This window comes from Ananas comosus, linkage group 22, assembly GCF_001540865.1.
Source record: "Ananas comosus cultivar F153 linkage group 22, ASM154086v1, whole genome shotgun sequence".
Taxonomy (NCBI): domain Eukaryota; kingdom Viridiplantae; phylum Streptophyta; class Magnoliopsida; order Poales; family Bromeliaceae; genus Ananas; species Ananas comosus.
This window is the reverse complement of record NC_033642.1, coordinates 803,266-829,883: the sequence shown is the minus strand read 5'-3', so window position 1 is coordinate 829,883 and position 26,618 is coordinate 803,266. Positions and strand designations below refer to the sequence as shown.

General features: G+C 33.5%; 1 protein-coding gene, 1 non-coding gene and 1 pseudogene across 2 annotated transcripts in view; 2 read left to right on the top strand and 1 right to left on the bottom strand.

The window, feature by feature from the left end:
• The window catches only part of LOC109727259 (callose synthase 10), a 39,355-nt gene extending 30,875 nt beyond the window's left edge, over positions 1–8,480 (top strand). The window contains exons 38-51 of the mRNA XM_020257299.1: positions 2–85; positions 189–301; positions 787–839; positions 930–1,106; positions 1,216–1,263; positions 1,428–1,586; positions 3,781–3,894; positions 3,984–4,072; positions 4,171–4,329; positions 5,127–5,229; positions 5,841–5,960; positions 6,118–6,168; positions 6,313–6,492; positions 7,907–8,480. Coding sequence (XP_020112888.1) covers positions 2–85; positions 189–301; positions 787–839; positions 930–1,106; positions 1,216–1,263; positions 1,428–1,586; positions 3,781–3,894; positions 3,984–4,072; positions 4,171–4,329; positions 5,127–5,229; positions 5,841–5,960; positions 6,118–6,168; positions 6,313–6,492; positions 7,907–8,143 — 1,687 coding nt within the window. The 3' untranslated portion in view covers positions 8,144–8,480. The remainder of the gene's footprint in view (position 1; positions 86–188; positions 302–786; positions 840–929; positions 1,107–1,215; positions 1,264–1,427; positions 1,587–3,780; positions 3,895–3,983; positions 4,073–4,170; positions 4,330–5,126; positions 5,230–5,840; positions 5,961–6,117; positions 6,169–6,312; positions 6,493–7,906) is intronic.
• TRNAM-CAU lies at positions 11,447–11,533 on the top strand. Its single transcript is given in 2 exon segments — positions 11,447–11,484; positions 11,498–11,533. It is a non-coding gene; the product is annotated as a tRNA-Met (tRNA).
• Positions 18,772–20,602, bottom strand: LOC109727258 (annotated as a pseudogene).

The following is a 26,618-nucleotide window of genomic DNA, read 5'->3' as shown; positions in this document are numbered from 1 at the left end:
GTGTTTCATCTTTAGCTTGGTTTATGTCGAATCAAGAAACTAGCTTTGTTACCTTGGGACAACGTGTTCTGGCATATCCCCTGAAGTGAGTCATTTTTTAATCTCTGGATCCTCTAATAATCAGCAGCATAATTTCTATGTGGTTTCATGTCATGATAATCAATCAATGTTTGCTGTTCTTTTTACAGGGTTCGTATGCATTATGGGCATCCCGATGTTTTCGATAGGATATTCCACATAACAAGAGGTGGTGTAAGCAAAGCATCTCGTGTTATCAATATAAGTGAAGACATATATGCAGGTACTATGAAAGTGGTGTGGTAATGCTCTATGATGATTGTTTTTGTCATTTACGCTGCATAATCTTAGTCATTTCATTGGAAGGTTGCTATGTTCTCAACAAAATATTTGGGGCGTTAGGTAATTGTCGTACTTGGTGGTCAAGGTTTGAGAAGTATTTTATCAGAAATAAGATAGCTAGTGTGTGCCAGATGATCTAAATGGTTATCATGTATGCTAAAAGGAAATAATATCATGTATGCAACTATATTGCAGTGTAACCATTTTGCTGGCAACATAAAATAGTGAAAAGCTGAGGAATTGAGTTTTGTAAGTCATAGATAATCAGGGGTAAACTTGTTAGTACAACTACAATAGCATCAACTGTGCCCACAGTTCTAACTATTTACTTTGATTGGTCTCATGCAAAATTAAAAAAAAGGGTAGTATTGTTAAATATATGTTAGCGCTATGGCACAAGTATGCTTAAATTTGAAAATTTTGCAGGATTCAATTCGACATTGCGGCAAGGAAATATCACACACCATGAATATATTCAGGTTTTCTTTATTTGGATTTTTTTTGTAAAATTTTTTGAGTATCTATGTGCAAGATTTAATGCAGATGTTACCCTTTTTTTTAATTTGAAGGTTGGAAAAGGCAGAGATGTAGGTTTGAACCAGATTGCTCTTTTTGAAGGGAAAGTGGCTGGTGGCAATGGAGAGCAAGTCCTAAGTCGAGACGTATATCGTCTTGGGCATCTTTTTGACTTCTTTAGAATGTTATCCTTCTTCTTCACTACTGTTGGTTATTATGTGTGCACAATGGTAATACTCAGCCACACCCCCTCCCTTTCTTTGTGTATGTGTACATGTGTACATGTGTCTGTGTGATTGTAGTTATTGGATAACTTATGATTAATGAATTCATATGCAGATGACTGTTCTTACTGTGTACATCTTCTTATATGGACGGGTATACCTGGTAAGCCTTCATGGTATTTCAGTAGGACGTTGTTAGTCTTACTCAAAATTTGTATTTATATAGTGATTGTCAAGAACCTGCTGATGAAGATTAATCTCAGTTTTGAACAACTGTTGTGTTATTTTGCCTATCAATGTAAACTTCTGATGTTTTCGAATTTCCAGGCGCTCTCTGGAATCGACTCAGCAATAGCTCGCAAAGCAAGATTGCTGGGAAACACTGCACTTGATGCTGCTTTGAATGCTCAATTTTTGGTTCAGATTGGTATTTTTACAGCTGTACCAATGATAATTGGTTTCATACTGGAACAAGGACTAATGCAGGTTTGCTCCTCTATTTTCTATATTAAACCTAATAACCATTCCTTTCTCGAGAAGTGTGCTTTCTTTAACTTATCCTTCACTGATGATCTTTTGTGGAAATTTTCTCCTTCAGTAAATTTGAACTGAGTAATTAGCCCCTGTAATATCTATAGGTTGGTGGAATTTTACCCATATATAAAAACAATTGTCAATTTCTCATAGTTCCATTTGGGTACCATATTCCTTTTCATGTATGCTGAGATTCAATAGTTTCTTCTTTTAACTGTATTCACGTAAAACCCTAATCTTTTCTTTACTACCATGAAAATCTCCAAGGTTCCTTGCAGAGCTCCCTTACCACCACTTTCTGAATTCTTTATATATACATATATATATATATATATATATATATATGTATATATATATATATATGTATGTATGTATGTATAGAGTCTGGCTTGTGTGCCTATAGAAGCACGGTGGCCTCTGTGCTATTAAACCGTTTCCGATGATTGGAGATCTGAATCGACGATCGATTCCGTTAAACATCTAGACTATTGGAAATGCTTCTAAAACAAAATTTGTGATTTTTCAGTATCATTTACCAAGCGATTAGATGGGCGTAAAATCAATGGTTGAAAATAAAAATCTTACAAAAAGTGATGATATGACAAGAAAATTTTAGATGAAAGATAAAAAATTTTACATAGGATAAAAAAATTTTCTATCAAAATTTCATGTGATTTGGATATTTCTACATCATTAACTTGCAAATGGCTCATCTCGACCAATAAATTGTTATTTTTGTGCCCCTTCGAACTGCGGGTAAATGATATCGAAAAATGGGAAATTTATTTTCTAAGTACTTCAAATACTCTAGATAAAGTCTAATAGTGTCTATCGTCGATTCGGAAGCCCCATCATTGAAAACGACTTGATAGCACAAACGCCTTCATCTTTTTAAAAGCACTCTAGCCTTGCTCTCTCTCTCTCTCTCTCTCTCTCTGTGTGTGTGTGTGTGTGTGTGTGTGTGTGTATCATCGCTTTGGAAGTCTCATCATCGAAAACGATTTGATAGCACGGATGTCTACGTCCTTCTAAATGCGCTTCAGTCTTGCTCTCTCTCTCTCTATATATATATGTGTGTGCGTATGTGTATATATGTATATATGTAGAGAGAGAGAGTCTGGCTACTATACTATTATGAGCAAGATTGTTTTCGTACTTATTAGTCGTTTTCAATGATAGAGCTTCCGAATCGTTAATCTATACTGTTAAATATAATTAGCATTTGAACATTCTAAAAACAAAATTTCATAATATTTTGACATCATATACCTTATGATCAAAAGGCCTCAAGCATTGACAATTTTAATGGCCTTTATGGGGCGATTCCTTTTTTAACGATGTCGAAGAATCGGAATCAGTTGAAATTTTGGTGAAAAATTTTATTCACTATTTAGATCAAGATCAATTACTCCGATCTTGAATTCAACAATCCAATCATCTATTTTAGAAGGTCATTTGATTTTGATCGTTTACTTTATACCTGCTTGATGGACTTAATTGTAAATTTGAAAAATTATGAATTTTGGTTTTTAGATACTTCAAATGCTCTAGATCATATTTAACGGTATAGATCGTCGAATCGGAAGGTCCATCATAAAAATTGACTTATGAGCCGAAGGCCCCTGTGCTCATAAGAGTGTGTATATATGTGTGTGTATATATATATGTATGCATAGTTTCCTTTAATATTTCCTATTGTCATTTTATTGATTTGTAAAGTTGTCTGTTCGTATATGTTAGCTGGTAAAATTCTGCCAAAACCATTTTTATATGTTATTCTCACTGATTTATTCATATAGCAGCTCTTGTTCGGTGGTCAACTTCCACTGTGGGCCATTTGGTTATTAGGTGCTAAATGCAAAAATGCATTTTCCGGATTGTATAGTGGTTGTCAAATATGTGTATCTTTTATCTAAATTCTCTCATGAACAAGATTAATGTGATGGACAAACACTTATCGAATTCTCTCACATATTATTAGCTTGTGCTACGTCTTTATTTGTGTATTTCTTTAATGTACTCTGCACTTTGGAACAGGTTTATTTATTCAAATATTCTTTCTTATCCTTTTCTGAACTTGTGGTTCTTTTCTAACAATGTTGGTTACTAACCAACCTCTGAATATGCTTTATTATGTCCTATGCAGGCTGTTTTTAGTTTTGTTACCATGCAGCTCCAGCTGTGCTCTGTCTTCTTTACATTCTCTCTTGGAACCAGAACTCATTATTTTGGGAGAACAATCCTCCATGGTGGTGCTAAAGTATGTGAATATTATGAGTAAAGATGATTAAAATTTCATCATTTCTTATTCATGCATGTTTATGTAACATAGTTCATACACATTTGCAGTATCGAGCTACTGGCAGAGGGTTTGTTGTTCGTCACATTCCATTTGCAGAAAATTATCGACTTTACTCCAGAAGCCACTTTGTTAAAGCGTAAGATTGAATACTGTTTAAAAATTTTGACTAGTTTTCTACTTTTCTTTTGAATTACTCCTTTGGGCTTGCCTCTTAAGAAACTTTTATTTTTGCAGTTTTGAGGTTACAATCCTCCTCATTGTTTACATAGCATATGGTTACACCGATGGTGGTGCATCTACGTTTATCCTCGTCACTATCAGTAGTTGGTTTCTGGTCATATCATGGCTTTTCGCACCATACATTTTTAACCCCTCTGGGTTTGAGTGGCAGAAGTAAGTCTGTTGGTAAAAGTACACATTTTTTCATCAAACTTCTCAAATGGATTACCGGTTGACTTCTTGTTAAAGCTCTCAAGGTAGCTAAGTACAGTATGGGACTATGGGCATGCTAACTACTTGCATACTGCAGGACATTTTGCTAGATACCCCATGATTAAGTGTTGACTTAAAAGGGTGGATAATTTGACATATTTTGGGTAAAGAAAAGTTATTACCGATTATCAGTCTGCTGCAAATCTCAGTCTTAATTTGTGATCAGTAGACAAGGTTGTTGAAGGGATCAGGCAATCACAGGCGGATGGACCCTAAAATCTATATCTATTACCTATAGGCAGAAGCCCTATAACTCAGGCAGCAAGCTTTTAAATCATATTATTGAAGGAGGACAAATATTAACACCTTACTTTTCTATCATAAGTAAAATTAACAAATGTGATTATACTAATTTTTGGGAGGACCGTGTTCTATTCTGTTATGTCTTATATGACCTTTAAATTCTGAAACCACCTTACTAAAGGGTGTTCGATTAGGGTTTAAAGATTGCTCAGTATGATCGTTATAACAGCAAATTAGACAGCTAGTTCCTAGGCTCTTCAGCGAGGATCAACGCCTAGTGCAGTGCTTCTAGCAGTAGTCAAAAGCAGATGATATTGGTCATGACTGTATAAACTTTTATAGCACCTTTAAAGCACTGCACTTTTAGCTCTGTTGTTTGCATATACTATTGTTATTGACTATTGGTATTGACATTCTCTCTTTTTTCTTTTTTTGATTTGATGTGCAATCACAAGGACTGTTGATGATTATGATAACTGGACTAGTTGGCTTTTCTATAAAGGCGGTGTTGGTGTTAAAGGAGAACAGAGTTGGGAATCGTGGTGGGATGAGGAGCAGGTGAGAATCTATATTTCCGTATGTTGAAGTGCATGATGTCTTTCTCGTTTGTTTGTCTCATTATCAGTGCTTGTACGAGGTGAACTTGATTATTGCCCGCATAGTATTGCACCTCTGCATGAATTTTTTGCTTCTTGGTTATTTCATTTTGTTGTTGGATAAAAAATTTTGATAAATGGTTTTTTGGCTGAAGATAATTTCAATGACGGCAGAAATGGTTATGAATCTACTTTCACCTTCATTTTGAAATTTTGGGTTAGCGCAACGAGGACGCATAAGAAAGGTCTTTCAATTTACATCTAACTCCATTCTGCTTGAAGTCATCTTCTTTGGTGATATATTGCTATTAAGTGGGTTATCCTATCTTTTTCTCATTGTTTGCACCCAAGAATTATTATAATCATTCTGTATTGTTCCTCCCCCTCAGGTTCTTGTTCTTTTTCTAGTTAAATCACCAAAGAAATAATGTTTTGTTATATATTCGTAATTGTTATGTGTTCTTTTACAGGGAGTAACAAATCATTATTTATCTTGAACAAAAGGAAAAAGTTTAAATTAAGTCAAATGCATTACCTTTTCTGTTCTTCTTACATTGGTATGCATATTTGCAGGCTCATATCCATACGTGGAGGGGACGCATCCTGGAGACGATCTTGTCCTTACGGTTTTTAATATTTCAGTATGGCATTGTATACAAGCTACATCTTACTGGACATAATACTTCCCTTGGAGTAAGTCATCTTTATATTCATTAAATAAAAAATTCTCAATGACCTGCAATATATTTATTTAGGTTATCAAAAATTATATATTTTTGCTTTTTATATTTGTACATAACAACTCTATATTGTTCTCAGACAAATTAACATTTTTTTCTTTTCTCTGCAGCTTTATGGTTTCTCGTGGATTGTCCTCCTTGTCATTGTACTGGTATTCAAGGTTTGTTATCTTTGATTATTTCCCACCTTTCCCTCTTTGTGCTCCAATTATTCCTGCAAACAAAAAAAAAAAAAATAAAAAAATCCTTGATATTTTTTTCCCACTTCTTTTTGCTAATCATCTCTGTTTAACATGATGTTGCAGGTTTTCACCTTCACCCCTGGAAAGATCCATGTTCAGCTTACTATACGGTTTATTCAGGGTGCAACAGCCATAGGGTCCATTGTCTTTATCATCCTTGCTGTCATATTCACTGCGTTGACAATTGCCGATTTATTTGCTAGTGTTCTGGGTTTTATTGCAACTGGATGGGCTGTGTTGTCTGTAAGTTCCTCATTTTTATTCCTTAGTTGTTTCATGTTATCGATAGCTTAAACATTTAATTGCAAACTTTTAACTTGAAACATAATTGAGGAAAGCTAAACCTGCTTGCCATTAATCTGCTCATTTTTGTCCAACTGCCTCCTGTTTATTTTGATAGCCTCAACAATCCCGTAACAACTAAGATATTATAATTCTTATCAGAATTTTGATTCTTTTTCTGATGTATTTATTGTCGTTAAGTGGTAATGCACGATGTTTCTTATTGCGCACTCTATCACATTTCTACAAAACTTAGTCATTACCTAAAACTGCCTGTGTGTTCTCTGTCTGTGACTTTTTCTTTTTCACTATGATAGCAAGCTTGTCATTGAGTTTCTTTCTGATGCAACATTCTTATTAATGTAGTGAAGCATCTCATAACTATAGTTTCTTTGTGTAAACCTTAATTATTCTCATATGAGACAAGGCTTTTACATATCATGTCATCTTGATTTCAGTTGGTCCTATATCTAGGCTCACATTCAGTTTTCTATTACGGATATAAAAAAATATCTATCACATTCTGAACAGTGGGGGTGGAAATGTCCTATTAACTGGACTGACCACAAAACTTCTGTCCTGAACTGGTTTTAACTGGTTCTGTCAAACTTAAAAACCGGCCCCGAAACCGGTTTTATGGAGAACTAGTTTTGCGGTTTAGTTTATCATTGACGACAGCAGCGAAGAGAGGGCGATGGTGAAGATCTAAGAGAGAGACTTTGAGAGGTGGCACTAGAGTGCCGGTAGGCGGCTGCAAGCTAGGGTGGAAGTGAGTGGGGGAAGCTGCAGAGTGTTTAGGGTGACAGTAGAAGTGGGAGCGGATAGCTTGAGAGGGTTTGGTGGGAGAGCTGCCAGTGGAGAAACAGGGTGAGTCAAGGGAGAAGACGTGAGAGGTGTGCAATTTTGAAAAGTGAGAGGCTCCTTGAAAAGTGAAAAGTGAAAACTGGAACCGAACAGGATCCAAACTGGATCTGAAAAAAAAAAAACAAAAAAGAAAAGCTGTTTTATCGGTTTGGTTCCGGTTCTGTTCAGGTTGGTATTTGGTTTTTTTTTCAGTTCACACGAACACCCCTACTGAGCAGGTCATTTATTGATGTTTATATGTACTTAGCACCCTGTTGTACTAGTATTTTCTTAACTATGCTTTAATGACTGATCTCGAGTTCCTGTATGTATTGTATGTATCATATACTAAACATGTTCTCGTTTGTTGTGTTTAATATTCCTGTTATTGAACATAATAGCCTCTCTTTTCTCTTACCCTAATGCAATCTCCAACAGACCTCATTCATATTTATCACTTTTTTTGTGCAACTCGAAGCTAACTTTCCTATTTACCCCAAAAAAAAAAAAAACATTTCTACAATCTTAACAGATAGCAATCACATGGAGAAGCGTGGTGAAACGGCTGGGCCTGTGGGACTCGCTACGCGAGATTGCTCGTCTGTATGACGCGGGAATGGGCATACTTATCTTCATCCCAGTGGCGGTGCTCTCGTGGTTCCCTTTCGTGTCCACCTTCCAGTCCCGCCTTCTGTTCAACCAAGCATTCAGCCGTGGGCTGGAGATCTCCCTCATCCTCGCAGGGAACAAAGCGAACGTCCAATCGTGAAGCGCCGCTTCCAGAAGCAACTTGTTTTCCGTGTGGTTCAATTATTTGTGCAGCTTGTAAGAGGTAGAGAGAGGACCCGACACATCCGTGGTTGATACCGGGCCTTTTTGTTGTATCCTGGGTGTTTATCGTTTCTTCTTCGCTAATTGAATTAGTTTTAAGCACAATGCGTTGTCTACATTATTGAAGTTGTTTCTCATCACAATCGGTACCTAATGCTTGTAGCTGAGGTTGTAAATATGTAATGTCGATGTTATTATTTTTGACTCTTTGCAAGATTTAGTGAGAAGCAAATGATCCGATTAAATGTTTTGGGGAGCTTTCATTTGTTGGTTAATGTTTTTTGGCCCTTTTGTTTTTGTTTGATAGAATTGAGTGTTGCTTATGATTGTTCTTTATGTTGACTAACTCGAGCTTAGATTTATATGATTTATGCATCGAAAAAAAAAAAAAACAACACTTTTAATACTATTAACAATACATCGATGTTGTTATCATACCAATTTGAAATATTGTGGTTGTACCGAGACGAACAGTGGCCTGTTTAGTCAGTGGCAATAGCGTAATTCTATCCTGGAATGTGGTCGAAGGAACGAAGTTATTATTTTTCAACTACTATGAATATAATGAAGTTTTTATTTGGGTGTTGTTGTTTATATATGAAATAATAATGTAGGATTTGTCTACCGAGTAATGCTTAGTAATAAAGAGTCCAAAAAAAAGAGAGATTTTTGAATGATAATAACAGTATGATATCTGCATATTGAGATGATGTGGGAAAGAAAGGTTTATTCTTGTATGTTTGTGCGTACTAGAATAGACCAACTAGATTGTTTTTTATTGATTCCATTAACTACGGTATATGAAATTAAACCCCTCCAAAAATTCCCTACATTTTAAGTTGTAATGTAGCCAAAATAATCAATTTGATTTGTTTTAGTTCTATAGTTGGAGCTGCTTATCGAGGCCCACATGCTACATTTCTCTCTCTTCAAATGCAATACGTGGAGAAAGTAATTCTATAATCTTACCAATCCACTCATCTCATAAACAAAAAATAAAAAATTTTTACTGTTTTGCATACGAAATGTTAAGATTAGAAAATGTAGCTTCTAACTGCGTGGGAGCAACCAAATATAATTTTTGTACTTGCAATACTCTCAACTACATACCTCAAACGAGTTAAATGCAAGTGTATATGCTGCATTTTCAATTACATGCATCGATCTCTATTGGTATTGTATTTATAACTACATGCAACAAAACAACCCTTTATTAAAGCAATTTAGGCCTAGCAAACAAATTTTTTGAGGAAACCATATTAGCAAGTGTATATTTAGTACCAAGCACATTATTGGTGGAGGATTTGTGCCTTAAAATTGAATAGGCCAACCACAAGCCTAATCTTAGCATAACTTGCCCCTAATTTAGGAGCAAACACAATAAAGCCCCACTAAAGATTAACCAATTAAGGATAAATCAAACTGAAAATAACTCAATGACAACTCCATTCCCTAGGCATTCTCCTTTAATTTCCTCATCTCAACCACCATATATACATACATAAACCTCCCCCTCTCAAAACCAACTCAATCCAATTCATTTCAATTGAATCCATTCCAATCTACATTCCTTTTATTTCAAATGTAGGAGACTCCTACTGGGTCATCAACATGAGCATGTCATGCTTAACATGTAATGTGATGTCGAGGGGCGGCGAATCGGACTTGGATTGCGACCCTTACAAAAGCCCGCGAACCGTGCGGTGCTGCGGGATCAAACGGAGTTGGTCGGACGAACTACCGCCACCCCCCTACTCGCAATTACGTGAAGGGTCTATCGAATTGGCACGATACAGCAAGGGGAAGGGGAATAAGCATCGAAAGATAGAGAGAGTCGATAGCCCCACGTCGAGGGACGCCGAGGGCGGGCCTCGGTTGATGCGAAGCGGCGGGGTTCGAAGGGATTGGAGCTTCGAGGATCTACGCAACCGCGAGGCGGTCCCGAAGAGGATGTAGAGAGTGAGAGAAATGCTGAAATGGTACTTGGTCATTTGAAATGCATGTATGTATTGGATTGTATTATTGAACTTACATTAAGATTTCAATTTGTAGTACTATGACTTGATCATTAATTCTCTTTAATTTCAATATGATGACAAGTAAAAAAAAAAAAAAGTTGGATTTGAGGCACATTGATAGAGAAAAAGAATAAATAAATGTAAATTTGATTCGATCTAATCCGACCTCATTTGATTTGAAATGTATCGGATCTCCTAATTGGAAGGCGATCTTAAAGTACTTGATCATTTGATATGTATATATGTATTGGATTGTTTTAATGAACTTATATTAAGATTTCGATTTATTTGTGCTATGAGTTGATCAATTATCTCTTTAATTTCGTGATGAGGTGTGTAAAAGTTATTTGAAATGAGAATTTTGTTGTGTAATTGAAAAGTAGGAGTTTGGTTTCCGTTCCTTGAAAATCTTGTTTTTTCCTTAATTTGATAAGATAATATATTTCACATACGAGGTGTTTCATCTTATTCTGATAAAAAATAATTTAAAGGCCGAATATGCTATTCCATTCGAGAAATTTAATTATAGTTTATTCTAGCCCCAAATCATAATAGAAAATTTTGATATCAAATATGATATTATTGGATAACTTATTCCCATATTCAGATGAAGTATAAAATTATGTGAATAATAATAATGGGGTAAATGAAGAACCATTAATTTATGTTAAATATAAAAATATATAAACACCATTTTTTAATAGTTTAAGTTTTTAGAGTACAACAGTTGTTTCATATGGTATCAGAGTAGAGGGTCTTGAGTTCGAGTCAGGCGATCTCTTCTAATTCTTTTATGAGACACGCATGCGAGAGTTCGAACTTTATCCATGTGGGATTTCCGAAGCATGAAGAGTAATAATTGATTATATACACCATTACTACTTTTCATGTTCTTTAATTAAGTAGTGCTCCAACTTATCAAAAGATAACATATATGATAAAATGAGTAACACCATGTGAATTAATTAATAATGCATGAACATTAAACTTACTCACTCCAACATGCTAGTCCCATACATAAATGCTAATAATTAATTAGTGCTTTACATGCATGATGCATTGATGCATCTAATGTGAGACAAGATCTATATTATTACGCACCATTGGTAATATTAACTAAAATAACCTTTATAAACAGTGAAAATGACTTAAAACAAAATACAAATTTAAATATTCTATTTTTGATACACAATAAATTAAATTATTTCTTAATTTAAACAAAAGGGGTGGTGGCGCAGTTGGCTAGCGCGTAGGTCTCATAGCTTTGCAGAGTTATCCTGAGGTCGAGAGTTCGAGCCTCTCTCACCCCAAATTTTTTTCTTATTTTTTTGGGATAATTGTATACGGCTCCCTCCAAAAGTATCAAATAGCAATTATATCCTTATTAAACTTAAGTTATTAAATTATCCCTCTAAAAGTCTTTCGGTCTGCAAATATATCTTTTGTTATTAAAATTTAGATAATCATGACCTAAAAAGCTACCTATAAGTAGTTAAGGAGTAAAATAATCTTCTTACTCATTATATATATAATTTGTATTCCAATGTTGAGTACCGTAATTTTTCTCACCCTCTCACTTTTATCTGTGGTAACGGTGAGACCTATCGTGGCGACGACGTCGAAGGCGAGACTTTCGATCGCAGTAAAAATAAGATATGCTGCACATGCTGCGGCGAAGTTGGTGAGGGAGAGATAAAAAAGATAGTTTTTTGTAGCGCCAAATTTGTAAAAGTAAACTAGTCAGTTTATGCACTCAACCAGGTGTATTAAACAGTAGAGACGTATATGAATGAACTAGAACTTTTGAAGGGATATATTTGTAAACCAAAGAATTTTCGAAGAGATAAATTTGATCATTTAATTTTTGTAAGAATTTATCTATTATTTGATAATTTTACATGGACCTGTATAAAATTAGCCCTTATTTTTTTACGGCACCTCTAAATTCTCCAAAATAATAAAAAAAATAGTTTAGATAACCCTATTAATAATTATCTTTTTTAAACCAAAGTTACTAATAATTATTTTTATATTTTTTAAGCCCCAAAAAAAGTTTAGACAACCTAAATATTTATTTTCTATGGCCTCTAAATTCTCTACAAAAGTATCAAATAGCAATTATATCCTTATTAAACTTAAGTTATTAAATTTATCCCTCTAAAAGTTCTTCAGTTTGCAAATATATCTTTTGTTATTAAAATTTAGATAATCATGAGTTAAAAAAGCTACCTACAAGTAGTTAAGGAGTAAAACAATCTTTTTACCCTTATATATATAATTTGTACTCCAATATTGAGTACCTTAATTTTTCTCATCCTCTCCTCTTTATCTATGGTAATGGCGAGACCTATTGCGACGGCGACGTCAAAGTCGAAGGCAAGGCTTTCGGTCGCGGTAAAAATGAGGTGCGCTGCACATGCTACAGTGAAGTTGGTGATAGAAAGAAAAAAAAAGATAGTTTTTAATTTGTAGCGCCAAATTTGTAAAAGTAAATTAGTAAATTTACACACTCACTATTAAAGAACTAACGGTGAATCAAACAGTAGGGACATATATGAATGAACTTGAACTTTTGGAAGGATATATTCATAAACCAAAGAATTTTCGAAGGGATAAATTTGATCATTTAATTTTTGTAGGAATTTATCTATTATTTGATATTTTTACATGAGCTTGTATGAAATTAACCCTTATTTTTTTATGGCACCTCTAAATTCTCCAAAATAATAATAATAAAAGTTTAGATAACCCTATTAATAATTATCTTTTTTAAACCAAAGTTATTAATAATTATCTTTACCTTTTTTAAGCCTAAAAAAAAGTTTAGACAACCCAAATATTTATTTTCTATGACCTCTAAATTCTCCACAAAAGAAAAGTTTGTACAACCCTGTTGATAATAATTTTTTTTCACCAAAAATAAGAAAACAAAAGTTTAGATAACACTCTTAATAATTATATTTTTTTTAACTAAAGTTCCTATTAATAATTATATTTTTTAAAATCAAAGTTCCTATTAATAATTATCTTTATCGTTTTTAAGCCAGAAAAAAAATGTTTAGACAACTCTAATATTTATTTTCTATGACGTCTAATTTCTCCACAAAAGAAAAGCTCGTATAATTATCTTTTTTCCAAAAAAAGGATTTTCCATTTTTTTTAAGAAATTGGTAACAATTAAATTAGAAGAATTTGCAGCTTGAGGTTGAGGATTAAATTCTCCAAGAAAAATATTTAAACAAATAAAAAAAGGGTTTAGTTAGCTCAAGTATTTATTTTCTATGGCCTCTAATTAAATTCTCTGCAAAAGAAAAGTGTAGATGACTGTATGAAGTTATACGACCTAATAATTATCTTTTGTAACCTAAAATATTTGGACAATACTATTAAGGATCGATCTAGGGGTCACCTATTCTAGAATTACTCTATTTCTAGCATCTTTAACCCTTTTAATTTCTTAAGTCTCATTAAAATGTTTAGCCCTATTATACTTGATATATAGGATTTAAAGCTGGGCTATAACATTTTAGGCTAGTGAAGTAGACCCAACAAGTTAAGATGTTTAATGTTTTTTTTTCCTCCTAGAGAAATTGCTTCTAATATCTAAATAGTTAAGCAAAAATACGGCTTGAAGTTGAGGATTCATAAACCTATTAATAACCTCTAAATTTTCCAAAATGCAGCTTAAGATTTAGGATTAATTGTAACGAACCGACCCGCCAGCAATAATAACTTATTGGGCCCAAATCACCGGATCAAAATGTTTAAGTCTAGTTATTATTACTAACGTTAGGCCTCATATAAACTGATCGGAATCAGTATTCCATTCGATGTGGGACTATTGGGGCGTTACAATATTCATATATAAATCTATTAATAGTTTTCTTTTATACCAAATAATGTTTATTTAATCTGATTAATTATTTTCTTTCTATAGAAATTTCCTAACAAATAAAAGATTAGGCAAAAGATGCAGGTTGAGGTTGAGGATTCATAGCCCTACATATTAATGGCTTTTCTTTTTTTTTAAAAAAAATAGACGGCCCAAATTTAATTATATGGCTTCAAACCTAAACACAGTTAAACACTTATAGAGGGTGTTTTGAGAGTTAAATGAGGAAATGCATTTTGTTGTGGAATTAATGCTCTTTGGTGTTCTCTCCTACCAGTAATACCTCATCTTTTTTATCTAACCCCATAGAAAAATAAATAGGAAACCCAGACCAAAAAGAAGGTTCTTCAAATATATATGACAATATTTAGACACTGCACCTGAATTAGGACAAAAAAACCAAAAAAGAGAATTTGATATTATCTGAAGTTCTTTTATATATATATATTTTAGTTTCTTAAGTATATTGTTTAATTGTGGATATCTGAAAATAAAAAGAAATATTACTGAAGATTAAAATATCATGAAAATTATGTTTAATTTTTGTCCAGTTATATACACTTTATTGAAAACTAAGTACAGTTACACTTAATTTTATCCGTCTTGTTGTGCGCTTGCAGTAAAATTTGTGTTTATATTTTTGGTGCCCCAAGACAAACAACAATTAATGACTCCTTGTTGCTGGCCTCTAAATTATATCTAACAGTATGGATCATTGATTCAGATCATCTAGCATCATTAGAGCACAAGTATCAAATCATTATTTTACTTAGAGCCTTGGAAGGTATCTTAGGATACTGTTGATGCATGATGAGTTGGTATTGTATACATTATAGTCTATAGGTATTTTTTCATTTATTATTAGTTCTAAGAGTTGCTAGCTGCTTTGCCGGGTATCATGATTCAAATTTGGAAAGTTAAATAAATTATTTATGCTGACTTATTAATAATATTTTGATCTCCCCCCTCTCCTCGTTCCTGTGCGTGCATGTGGCCATATGTGATGGTAGCATAATTAAGAGAAGTTTAAGTAAGTCAACTTCTATTAACGGCCTAATTTCATTAACTTAACCTTGGCGACTTCACCTTACCAACAATTAAAATATTGTCTTATTTCGAAACAAAATTTATCTTGTACCATTTGTCTTAAGTAGGATTAAGGAAGAAGGATTTGATTTGTATTACTGCAAGGAAAACACCATTCATGGTAAGCACATCTAAAACCATGCATGTTCAATTGTAGCTATCATAAATTAGTACTGTTCAACCTAATCTCCTTCTACTGCGTGTACATGTGAAACACCTTTTTTGGATTTCAATCCATAGAAGCAATACCAAAACCTCGAACGCCGCCGAGATTAATATTCAATTAAACGAAGGTCATGATCTTCCACTAAAGAAGGTCATAGGTTAATTAATCAGGACATTGAAAACATATTCTTTCCAAAGTCTCTCCTTTTGTTTGAACTATGGTGTAGTAAATTAATATAGTAAGAAACTCTTGTTGTTTTAAATCATGAAATTACTATGGTTTGTTAAAAAATTGGTCCTGAATTATAGTGATCAAAGCATGTGGTCATTTGATGGTTGTACTCTTCAAGCAAACTAACATAGAGCTAGAATTGATCAAAGGTGATTGATTGATTGTTCTAGATCAACATTAGGAAAGTAACTAGGAATTGACACAAAGTACATAGATGTGGAAGTAACATTTCCTTCTTTATACCCATATGATGCAATGACAATGAAGCTTTAGGTTAGACCACAACATATTCTGCTGAGAGTAGGTAAGGGGTTGTTCCTTATAGGTCCATAGTTTACCTACTAAATATCATGCAATCCCTTGTGGGACAAGGTTTTATGTGTTGAGAAAGCAATATTAAACCTATCTTTCATCTCAAAGTGAGCTACAGTGATGATGATGATGGTGTGTATAAATGAGGAGATCAAGTCCATTTGAAAATACTGAGGAAATTAAACCAAGTGGTCAAACCCTTGATGTAAGCAATGATACTTGAACCATGAGTAAATATACACATGACATGTGGTCATAGAAAAGCTATATATCTTGCATGGAGAATGCTATTCTGTGGTTTGTTTTATCTTTCAGGTGGCATGACATGTAATCACTTTAATTTTCATTTGGTATCTAGCTATATATGGACTAAATATGCATGTAATAATAACAATATATATAAATTGATTCGATCAAAATTTTCCCTTTCAAAGCTAAAATCTCTCTCTCTCTCTCTCTCTCTCTCTCTCTCTTTCTCTCTCTCTCTTTCTCTCTCTCTCTCTCTCTCTCTCCCTCTCTCTCTATATATATATATAATTATATTATATTTATATATATATATATATTATATATATATAGGACGATGAACAACACTCTTAATTTAAAAAGGGTTAGACCTGTACGATGAGGGCCTGTGCATATTTAATTCTCACACAAGATTTGTATAGCATGTTGAATTATTATTACAGGTGAATTGTAACAAAATTCAGATATTTTATTAAATAAACTTCAAATAGGAAAAAATTATCACAAGCAAAACAAATGTACGACACAGTCAAGACTAACTATTTAATCCATTAAATATAATTTAGAGTATTTAGACATTTTCCAAATCGAATTTTATGATTTTTTTTTATACGATCAAAAAATCTCAAAATTGACAATTTCTACGGTCGATATATATAGGGTGTTTTCTAATTTAATAGTGTAAAAGATTAGAATTTGTTGAATTTTTAATAAAATTTTTTTATTTACTATCTAAATCAAGATCAATAACACTAATCTTTAATTGAAGATAATAATCTCTTATTTTTAAGAGTCATTTGATTTTGACTATTTATTTTATATCTGCTTGATAAACCTAATAAAAATTTTAGAGTTTATAAAATTTGATTTTCAAATACTTTAAATATTCTAAATTATATTTAACAGTACATAAATTATTGATTCAGAAATTCTATTATTAAAAATGACTTACGAGTGCGAAGGTCTATGTAGCTATTAGAGTATTGTATCTCTACCCAGCTTGTTTAATGACACTGCCAATTAAACCAGTAATTAGTATTAAATATTAAAGTAATCCCTCCAATTAGAAAGCAAAGCACTGTTCACACATAAAGACAAACACACAAGCCAATGCACACAAATATTGTGTAACAGAGAGAGAGAGAGAGAGAGAGAGAGAGAGAGAGAGAGAGAATATTGTGTAACACACACAGGAGAGAGAGAGAGAGAGAGAGAGAGAGAGAGAGAGAGAGAGATGGCTTATGGTTTGGGGGGCTAAGGCTGTTAGGTTTAATTTGCAAACAGTCAATGGCTTGTGGTTTAAGCAATGAGTCCACCTAATGACTAACTAATTATATGACTTATGTTCCAAAATACCCCCCCAACAAAAAAGAAAAAAAACACAAATCAATAATAATTTATCCCCACACTTCATGTGTTTATATATTTTCTGATCTTCCACTTTTGCATTATAACAAAAAAAAAAAAAGAAGAAAAAGAAGTACCAAACAAGTTCCCCAACTCATTGGATAGACACATATATAAAAAATATATAGTTAAAACTTTTCCTAACTGTTCCCCTTTTAACAGGTGCATATGGTGATGACTTGTCCCTTATCAAAGGTCAAACTCTTACATACTCCTCATCAAACACACAAGTTAAGGGCCTAAGGCTTCTAGTTCCAGGAACAGGGTCTTTGTCACCTTCTATTTCCACTTGCATAAGCCATCTCCAACTCCAACTAACTAATAATCAAATAATATACCGTTTACGTTATCAAATGTTTCAGCTACCCAATCCTACCCCTTATTAACATCTTCTGATGTGGACACTAAAACTAAATATATATATGTTCAATTCTCATCAAGCAAGTAACCTTGATTTGAAAGAGCACTTCATGTTTTTTTTTTTTTTTTTTTTTTTTTTTTTTTTTTTTTGATTAAACAGGGATATACCCTATTTTAGAGCACTTCATGTTGTATATATAAATCTAAGCTCTTATATATGCACCAAATAAAGAATATGACATTTTCTTTACCCATTTTTGACTTCTAGGCCCCACATATTACCAACCACAATAGTATCTATAGCAATGTAAATCATGTAGTAACTACTAATACATTGTCACTTGTACGTATAAGCAGAGGATCGTATTACTACCAACTTTACTCGTAGTTGAAGAGTAAAAGAACAAGAAGTGAATCGAAAAATCACTTTTCTTTGGTTTTTTTGAATATCTATATATGGCCTATATATATATACATAGCAACAAATAGCGTAACAGTGCCATAAATTTAGTAGAAATTTCTATGATCAACTTTACTAGTAGCTGAAAAAAATATAAAAAAGAACAACAACAAGTCAAACAATTAACCATAAACAAGTAACCATGAGATGAAAGAACTAAAAAAGTAATTTATTCCATATGAAAATCATTACATGGGATGTCCTTCAAAAGAAGACAAAGAAAAAGAAAAAGAAAAAGAAAAAGAAAATACTCATACAAGTGTACTTGATCTTTTTTCTTTTTGTACATAACTAAAATTATCTCCTTCACAACAACTAACTAATGACTAACTTTGAATTAATTCTTAAATGTATAACAAATCAATCCATGAATACAATTTTTTTCTTCTTTTTGCTGCTTCCTATGGAGAAATATTTAATGGCTCCCCTCCGCGCTCAACGGCGTGTTCAGCCACGACATCTGCCTGCGGAATAAGAGATCGTATCGTAAATATATACACGCATGCATGTTTCAATGGCTAAACACCTAACCTGTCGATGAAAAATATATAGTACTAACAAAATAGAAATTAAAGTATCAATGAAGTTGCTTACTCTAGAATGTCTTTCAAGCCAAGATCAATGTTCAGGTCATCGAGATTGAGGCTCTCCCATCCGTCGAAGGGAGCCGAGGTCGGGGAATTGATCGATCCGTCGTTCGCGTTGATCGGGTCGGCATGGGGGCAGTTCTCTGGGGAAGCTGAGACCAGTGAAGGTGTAGAGTTTGAAGTAGGTAGTGAGCAAAGATTAGTGTTAGTACTTGCGGCGTTACTCTCCAATCCAAGCTCACTTGAGCTACAACCCTCCATCGGAGCGGCGACTGCGTCGTCGCCGCCGCCGTCAATATTGATAGGCTTTGTTTCCATGCAACCTTGGAAGTTGTGAAGAGAGTTCATCAGCTCTAGGTTCGATAAGCTCGAAGATGCCGTGATCGCGCTCTGGAGGCCAAGAGAGCTGCCGAGAATCCCCTCGTATTGGCTTCTGAATTGGAGGAGATCACTTAACTGCTTGTTCCTCAAAGAGGTTGATGATGATGAGCCCAAGAGACTAAGCAAGTCCATGTTTGGAGCACTTGTTGCAGTATTGTTAGTTAAGACTTGGAGAAGGCTCTGCAGCACCTGCAGCTTCGCTAGGTTTGCGGCATCAGCTTGAAGTCTAAGAGCATTAATATCCCAGTGGCTTCTTAGGTTGTTTCCGAGGTTGGCCACCGTGAGCAAGTTGGGAAGGCTCGCGAGTAGATTAAGATCAGCCCTAGGCCTGTGCGTGACCGGGTCGATCCCCATGTTGAGGAGCTTCTTTCTGAGGTGCGTGTTCCAGTAGTTCTTGATCTCGTTATCAGTTCGTCCTGGCAGCCTCGTCGCGATCGATGACCACCTTCGAATACAAAACTATCAGTTAGTTCTTATTGAAAGTTAAGGAGAAGATTTTTAGAAACAAAAAACTTTTAGAATGGTTCTAGCCTAGCTTCTCGAACAACTTCTCCACTCTAACTAGAAAGGAGAAGCTCTTAGAAGGTCAGGGAAGTTGAAATATGTTTTTAAGTTGTAAAAGTAGAAACTCTAATTTAAAACTTCTGCATCTGTTGCAAGAAATCAATACTGTTGAAACGTATAGCTCTACTTGAGTTACATTTTTGCTGATTGGTATATGCTTTGGAAGCTAACAAGATCAAAAGTTGACAGGGATAATGGAGTGTGTATATATATATACATACTTGTTTCCGAGGACCGAGTGTAAGTGGATGATGAGCTTCTCTTCGTCCTCGGAGAACCTCCCCCTCTTGATGTCAGGGCGGAGGTAGTTCGTCCACCGGAGGCGGCAGCTCTTGCCACACCTGTTGAGGCCCGCGAGCTTAGGCAGCCGTCGCCGTTCTGCTGAATGTAGTCCGTGAGCAACTTATCCTCCTCCGGCGTCCACGGCCCCTTCTTTAGCCCGACATCGTCGCAGCACGGCGCCCTCCCCATCGATCCCTTCCTACCTCCTGCAAGAGCCATAACAATTCACTTGCATTGTTAGGGTCAATTAATAACAACTCCAAATGCTTCTCCACTGTTGTAGAAAAGAAAAAGTTGGTTTTGGGAGTTGGTTAATTTGTTTAACAAACCTTGGGCTGTGTTTGAATTGTGAAGAGTGTTGTTGCGGAAGGGAAAAGAAACTAAAGGGGTGTTGGAGAGTTTGGATTTGGTTCTTGGCCCTTGTGTTGTTAGGGTTTTATAGGGTGTGGGGCTAAGAATAAAAAATAGTTAAAAGCAAAGTTATTGAGTAAGGGAGACGCAGCCACTTAATTATGACTACAAAATAAAGTCCTTTCCAAGTACTAATATGCCCTTTAATTAGTGTTGACACAAATGCATGACACTGACCTACTTTATATAATCTTTGGATATTTAGCTTAATCGAGGCTTTTGAACAGGAGCGAAGGGGCCCCAATACAAGTCACGTTTGCATGTATTCTTCATGCAAAAATATATTTATATTTTTGACTTGTAATACTGGGGAGTAGTTGCTTATCCACCTGCACATTTAGAATACTACTACATACTTGATTCTTGCAACTTTTAAATTATATATAAATAAATATTTATAACTAGTCTGTATAGCTACAAATGACTATTTTGCCCTTCGCCAGATTAGTAGCGTTTTCCCCCTATATATGTAATGGTTTCTATTATTTGATCGAGATTAATTTCTCGATCTGCATACTCTGATTCTATTCTTTTAGCCAAATTCTCGATCACAAACTAGTTACGAAAACGATGAAGAGGACAAGGACAAGGACGGAAAAGTCTCTGAGATAGAAGGGAAGGGTTATTTTGGAAACTTAAGACATATACTGTAGATATATAGTAATTAGAACATGATCTTGTATGATTGACACGTTATCAAAGAGGGCAGAGGAGGATTAGGTGTGGACTATTGCCACGCAACAATAAGAGGGGGTTAGGGTATGAGCACATGGGGATTAATATCCCCCCCAACAAGAAGCAAGGAAGGAACAACTTGCCCCCTCCTTGTATGGCACATTCTAGGGCCTAGGGCTAGGGTTAGGGTTAGGGTTAGGGTTAGGGTTAGGGCATGCAAAATCTCAGATGGTGGGTGTCCACGTGGACCCTATTTCTCCTCCCATTGGCCCAAGTGGCTAAAACAATATATGTGAACTCTTTTTTTTTTCTTTTTTTTTCTTTTTTTTTTTCTACATTAACATATAAACTCACATGGGGTTGACTTGTGCTTATATTGATCATAACCAAGTAATATTTAGACGAGACAATATTGCAACGTTTCTGGGTTTTGCGTGCCCACAGGATCTTGGCTGTGTGTGTTATATATGTATCTTATTATACTCATAAAAACATGTTAAGAGGTCAAATAAGAATGGCCATTATATCTTAATTAGAAACACTAATTAAATTCTCTCTCTCTCTCTCTCTCTCTCTCTCTCTCTCTCTCTCTCTCTCTCTATATATATATATATATATATATATAATTTTGGTGGACCTTATGTTGTACTTTCCATTTCCGAATCATATGTTTCTCTATGGAGGTATTAATTATGTTGGCTAGATCATGTGGTCCTAAACCATAGGAATACATATGCAACTTAATTGTACCTTTCTAATAAAATTTGAACAACGAAAAAGAAAGGGAAATGTCCTATTTATTGTACATATAGTGAAAAATGCATTTATCGTACAGTGACACATACTTTCGATCGTAGAGGAAAACGAAATCTAGCAAAAAAAAAGTAACTAAAGTTTTGGTAAAAACGAAATATAGCTATTTTGACTTAACTATCCATCTTTTTGAAATTTTGATTTTGCTGTCCAATCTTTCAATCTGTTTGATTTAAGACGGTCAAGAGCACTTTGATTTTAAAATTTGAATATATTATCTATTTTTACATATTTAATTAGTGTACTTTATATAATTCTCACAACTATAAATTTAGTAAAATAAGTAATTAGCTTAAATTTTGAAGTCAAAGTATCGTTGACTGACTTAAACTAGGTAAATTAAAAGGTTGAGTAATAAATCAAACTTTTGAAAGATGGGATAGCCAAAATTAATGGTCTGTAGATCAGATAAATTCAGGATATTTTTACCTAAAATTGTTTAATTTTCTATACTTTGTTGTCAAATTAGTGCAGTAATTTTTTCAGATTTTGTTGATCTTATATATTTGCTTTTAATCTTATAAAAGATCAGGTAGGTCTTTGTCAAACCTAGTTCATCGACATGACTCTGATATATATGACGTTAAAACGCTTGGACCATCTCTAAAGCTCAGAACTGTTGGTAGAAAAACTCTTATATATTATGTACAATATTAAACCTATATATATTCTTACTTTTAAAGATATGGAAAATTATAATATTTGTAGCAATGTCTAATTAAATGGGATATTATCTAATATACCTCTCAAAACCTTTGAAATACTTATATATTTTTACTTTTTTTTTGTTTCAAATATATCTTTCATATATTTTTTCGTTATTCAAAAATAATTTCGGTATTAGTATCCGTTAAGTCATCAAAGTTAAAAAAATCAAAATATCTCTTTTGTCCCTAACTTAAGAACAAATAAAAAAAGTTGGTAACAGTAGAAGGGTAAATTTGAAAAGGTAAATGGTCAAAATACTTTTTTTGCCCCTAACTTAAGCAAATAAGAAAAGTTGATGACAGTAGAAGTATTTATTTAAAATAATAAAATGATAATTTTACAGAGATAACGGCTGTCCCTAACAGTTTCCTAACAAAATTTAAATTTAGTAGCATATTTGCAATAATTTAAAATATTAAAAAAAATATCTTTAATATTAACCTTCTAAAAAGAATAAATAAGAAAGTCAAGAAATTTTCATACGTACATAAACAACTATCCCTTAAAAGATAATGTAGGAATGTATATATGTAGCTGTGTTGGAATCTGTTCACAATAAAAGGCCTGCTAATTAATAATGAACAGGTAGGGGGAGTCCCGCTGGGATACTATCGATAGCACCAAGAATTTGATGCGCTATCGAGTTTTCCATCGTTAAATTTAACCCTTTAATTATTTTTACCCGTTAGATTATACTATTCAACCAACCACTACTTAGCCCTAGGGGGCCCACATCATCCTAACCCTAAGGGTACTACTGGGTGGTATAGATGATAGCCCAAAGTGTAGAGAATTTCAAAATTACTATCCAATTTAAATTTTATGCATGTGATTCACAGTTTTCATGGACTAATTAATAGAAGCCACTACAAATTTTCACTTAAAGTGCCACAACAACAATTCAGGATTAATTAATTCCTCATTATCACAACATATTTTTGGCTTTTTACCAAAATAACAATTCATGTAAACCATGATATATATACATCTCTAATAACAAATAACTTCTAGTGATTTAAGTTAATTTATATGACAGAGAACATACATGTATATATACTAATCAAAACTATGTTTTGCATGTTCATATGTGACATTCACAGCATCACTATCACCTTTATATAGTAGATACAGTTACAACTAATGCTGTTATGGTTTGGTGAGTTAACAAGATTTTTAGATATGTGACCACCAAATACATTAGTTTACCCAAAAAATAAAGCAACCTATTTGGCTATGACCAAGTAATTTGTTTTCTCACTCATATTCTTCATGTTGCTTTTATGCAAGATCATTCAAAAGCCCAATATTCGTTACGCCACGCGCCATGCACCTAGTGAAAGTTTCAAGTATATCTCGCTTGATTATCATCATGCACCTTCGTCATTATAATTATAATTATTATTGCAATCACGAAGATCACGAACACCTTTTGAATTTTTTTTTAAATTTTTTTTTTCTCTGGGGAACAAGGAAGAAGCCCTTGTACTGTTCCCTATTCTTAGTGATTGGTTAAGCTCCCCTCAACTAACAAATAGTATATAATGTGTTGTAGGCAAACAACCTCCCTAGTGTTTGTGCTTAGTGGGCCATACCCACATTTGGAATAGTAAAAAAATAGTTACATTCAAAGTGATTATTGAATGATAATTACAGTTTCATTCACAGTGATTTTTGAACGATAATTTCTTAAGATCTTATCTTAGAATTATTTAATGGCCTCTTTATTGATCAAGTACTACAATATACAATTTCTCATGTTGGGGAGCTTAGATCATGCATGAACACACTTTCATAAACTTCATTATATATATAAGTTAACAATCAAACAATTGAATGGAGAAAATCACCAAAATCACCTTCTTAATGCTAATGTCGTCCTATTTGTTATTATAAACTTCATTTTCATAAGATCTGTAAGAATCATTGGATGATATCATGATTTCTAAATCATTGTTTTACCAAGAGATATTTGAATATAAATATATAAATATATAGTAAACTAATTTTGAAAGCATCTAAATATCTACACAAGAGATAGAGAGGCAAAATGCTAGATCATTTCAGGGATTTTAAAAAAAAAAAAATTGTTGCAGGATACTAGCTATTGCATGAGAACATTTTTGTTGAAAAATTATACACATAAATGGCTTGGACTTATTTAGCTATTTATAATTTATTCATAGTTACTTTTATTTATTTATTTATTCATAGTTACTTTTATTTAGTAGCAAAAGAAAAGGTGGTAGAGTGGTATCAAGTTTCGATCTTATGTTTCTTATAACTTTTTGCATGTATCGTCACCCTTCATCATACAAATTGACAAAGTAAAATCGTAGAAAGTAAAATAGAGAGAGAATTTGCAAAATTCTTTTTATAATATATTCTAGAACGCATAATCTAACAAGATTATAATAATCCCAACTTTACTAAATGGGATTACCAAAATAGAATAGAGTTAAAAGCCTTATGGCTTAATAATTCGAAACATATATATCTAACATAAGGTTTTATTTCTTTGTTCTTCTCATGGGATGAAGATATATTGCTAGTAATTAATGTTAATTATTAGGGCTAATTAATTTTTACCCTGCAAAAGTTGTGAAATATATATCATAATTAATGTCCTTCGAAGTTGTTATTATCATGTCTCCCCTTGTAAATACATAAATTAGATGTCACAATTTCCCTTAATGCATCTATATATCATTAAACCTTTTAGCTGAGGATTTCATATGAGTAAATAAAAATTTTAAAAATAAAAAAATGAAAAATATCACATGGTGAATGTTAAGATTTGGACCCGTGACATTACGAAACTGAGTGGCATCGGGCTAGTACCAATACCATATCATCTAAACGAACGATCTAATGAAAAAAGTGTTGAAATAATATTCAGAATTATTTGTGCAAACTCGTTGCTTATGAGTATGCAACTACCATATTCTTGATCAAACTTAGTCTTATTTCTATGACTGATGCATTTCTTGATCTTCTTTTACTTCTTTTCTTGTTATATTGACTTTTCCATGTTATTTTTGCATCTTTGTGCAATGAAAATGTCTAATAGAAGAAATGATCACACCAACTTTAGCTTCAACTTTATATGCCAAGAAAGAAATAGGCAAATTTAATTAGTTCCTCAAAAAGCTGTCACTGAAATAGAGAGGATTGTTCCTTCACATTTTGTAAATTCCCATGCATACCTAGATTTTGAGACATATCAGTAACTCAGTTTTCTTCTCTACATTTTTTTATAATTTGAATTCTTCCTCGTCTCTTTTGCTTTCTTCTTTTGCCTTTTCCTATATATATATATATATATATATATAGAGAGAGAGAGAGAGAGAGAGAGAGAGAGAGAGAGATCTAGAGAGAGAGAGAGAGAGAGAGAGAGAGTCCGGCTACTATGCTATTAATAGCACGAAGCACTTGGTGCTACCAATTAGTTTTCCGCCGTTAGATCTACACTTTTGATCATTTTTACCCATTAGATCATACTATTCAACCAACCACCCACTCAACTCTAGGGGGTCCACATCATCCTAATCGCACATCTCTTGATCCAATGGCCAAAAACTTGGTAGCGCAAATGACTTTGCTATTAATAGCATAGTAGTCTAGTTCTATATATATATATATATATATATATATATATAGAATTAGGCTACTATACTATCTATAGTACCGGAGCTCCGATACTATATATAGTCTTGTTTTCGTTCTTAGGGTGTTCAAATTAACGATCTACACCGTTAAATATGATTTAGGGTATATAAAGTTCTTAGGAATAAAATTTTAGTTTTTTTCGACATCA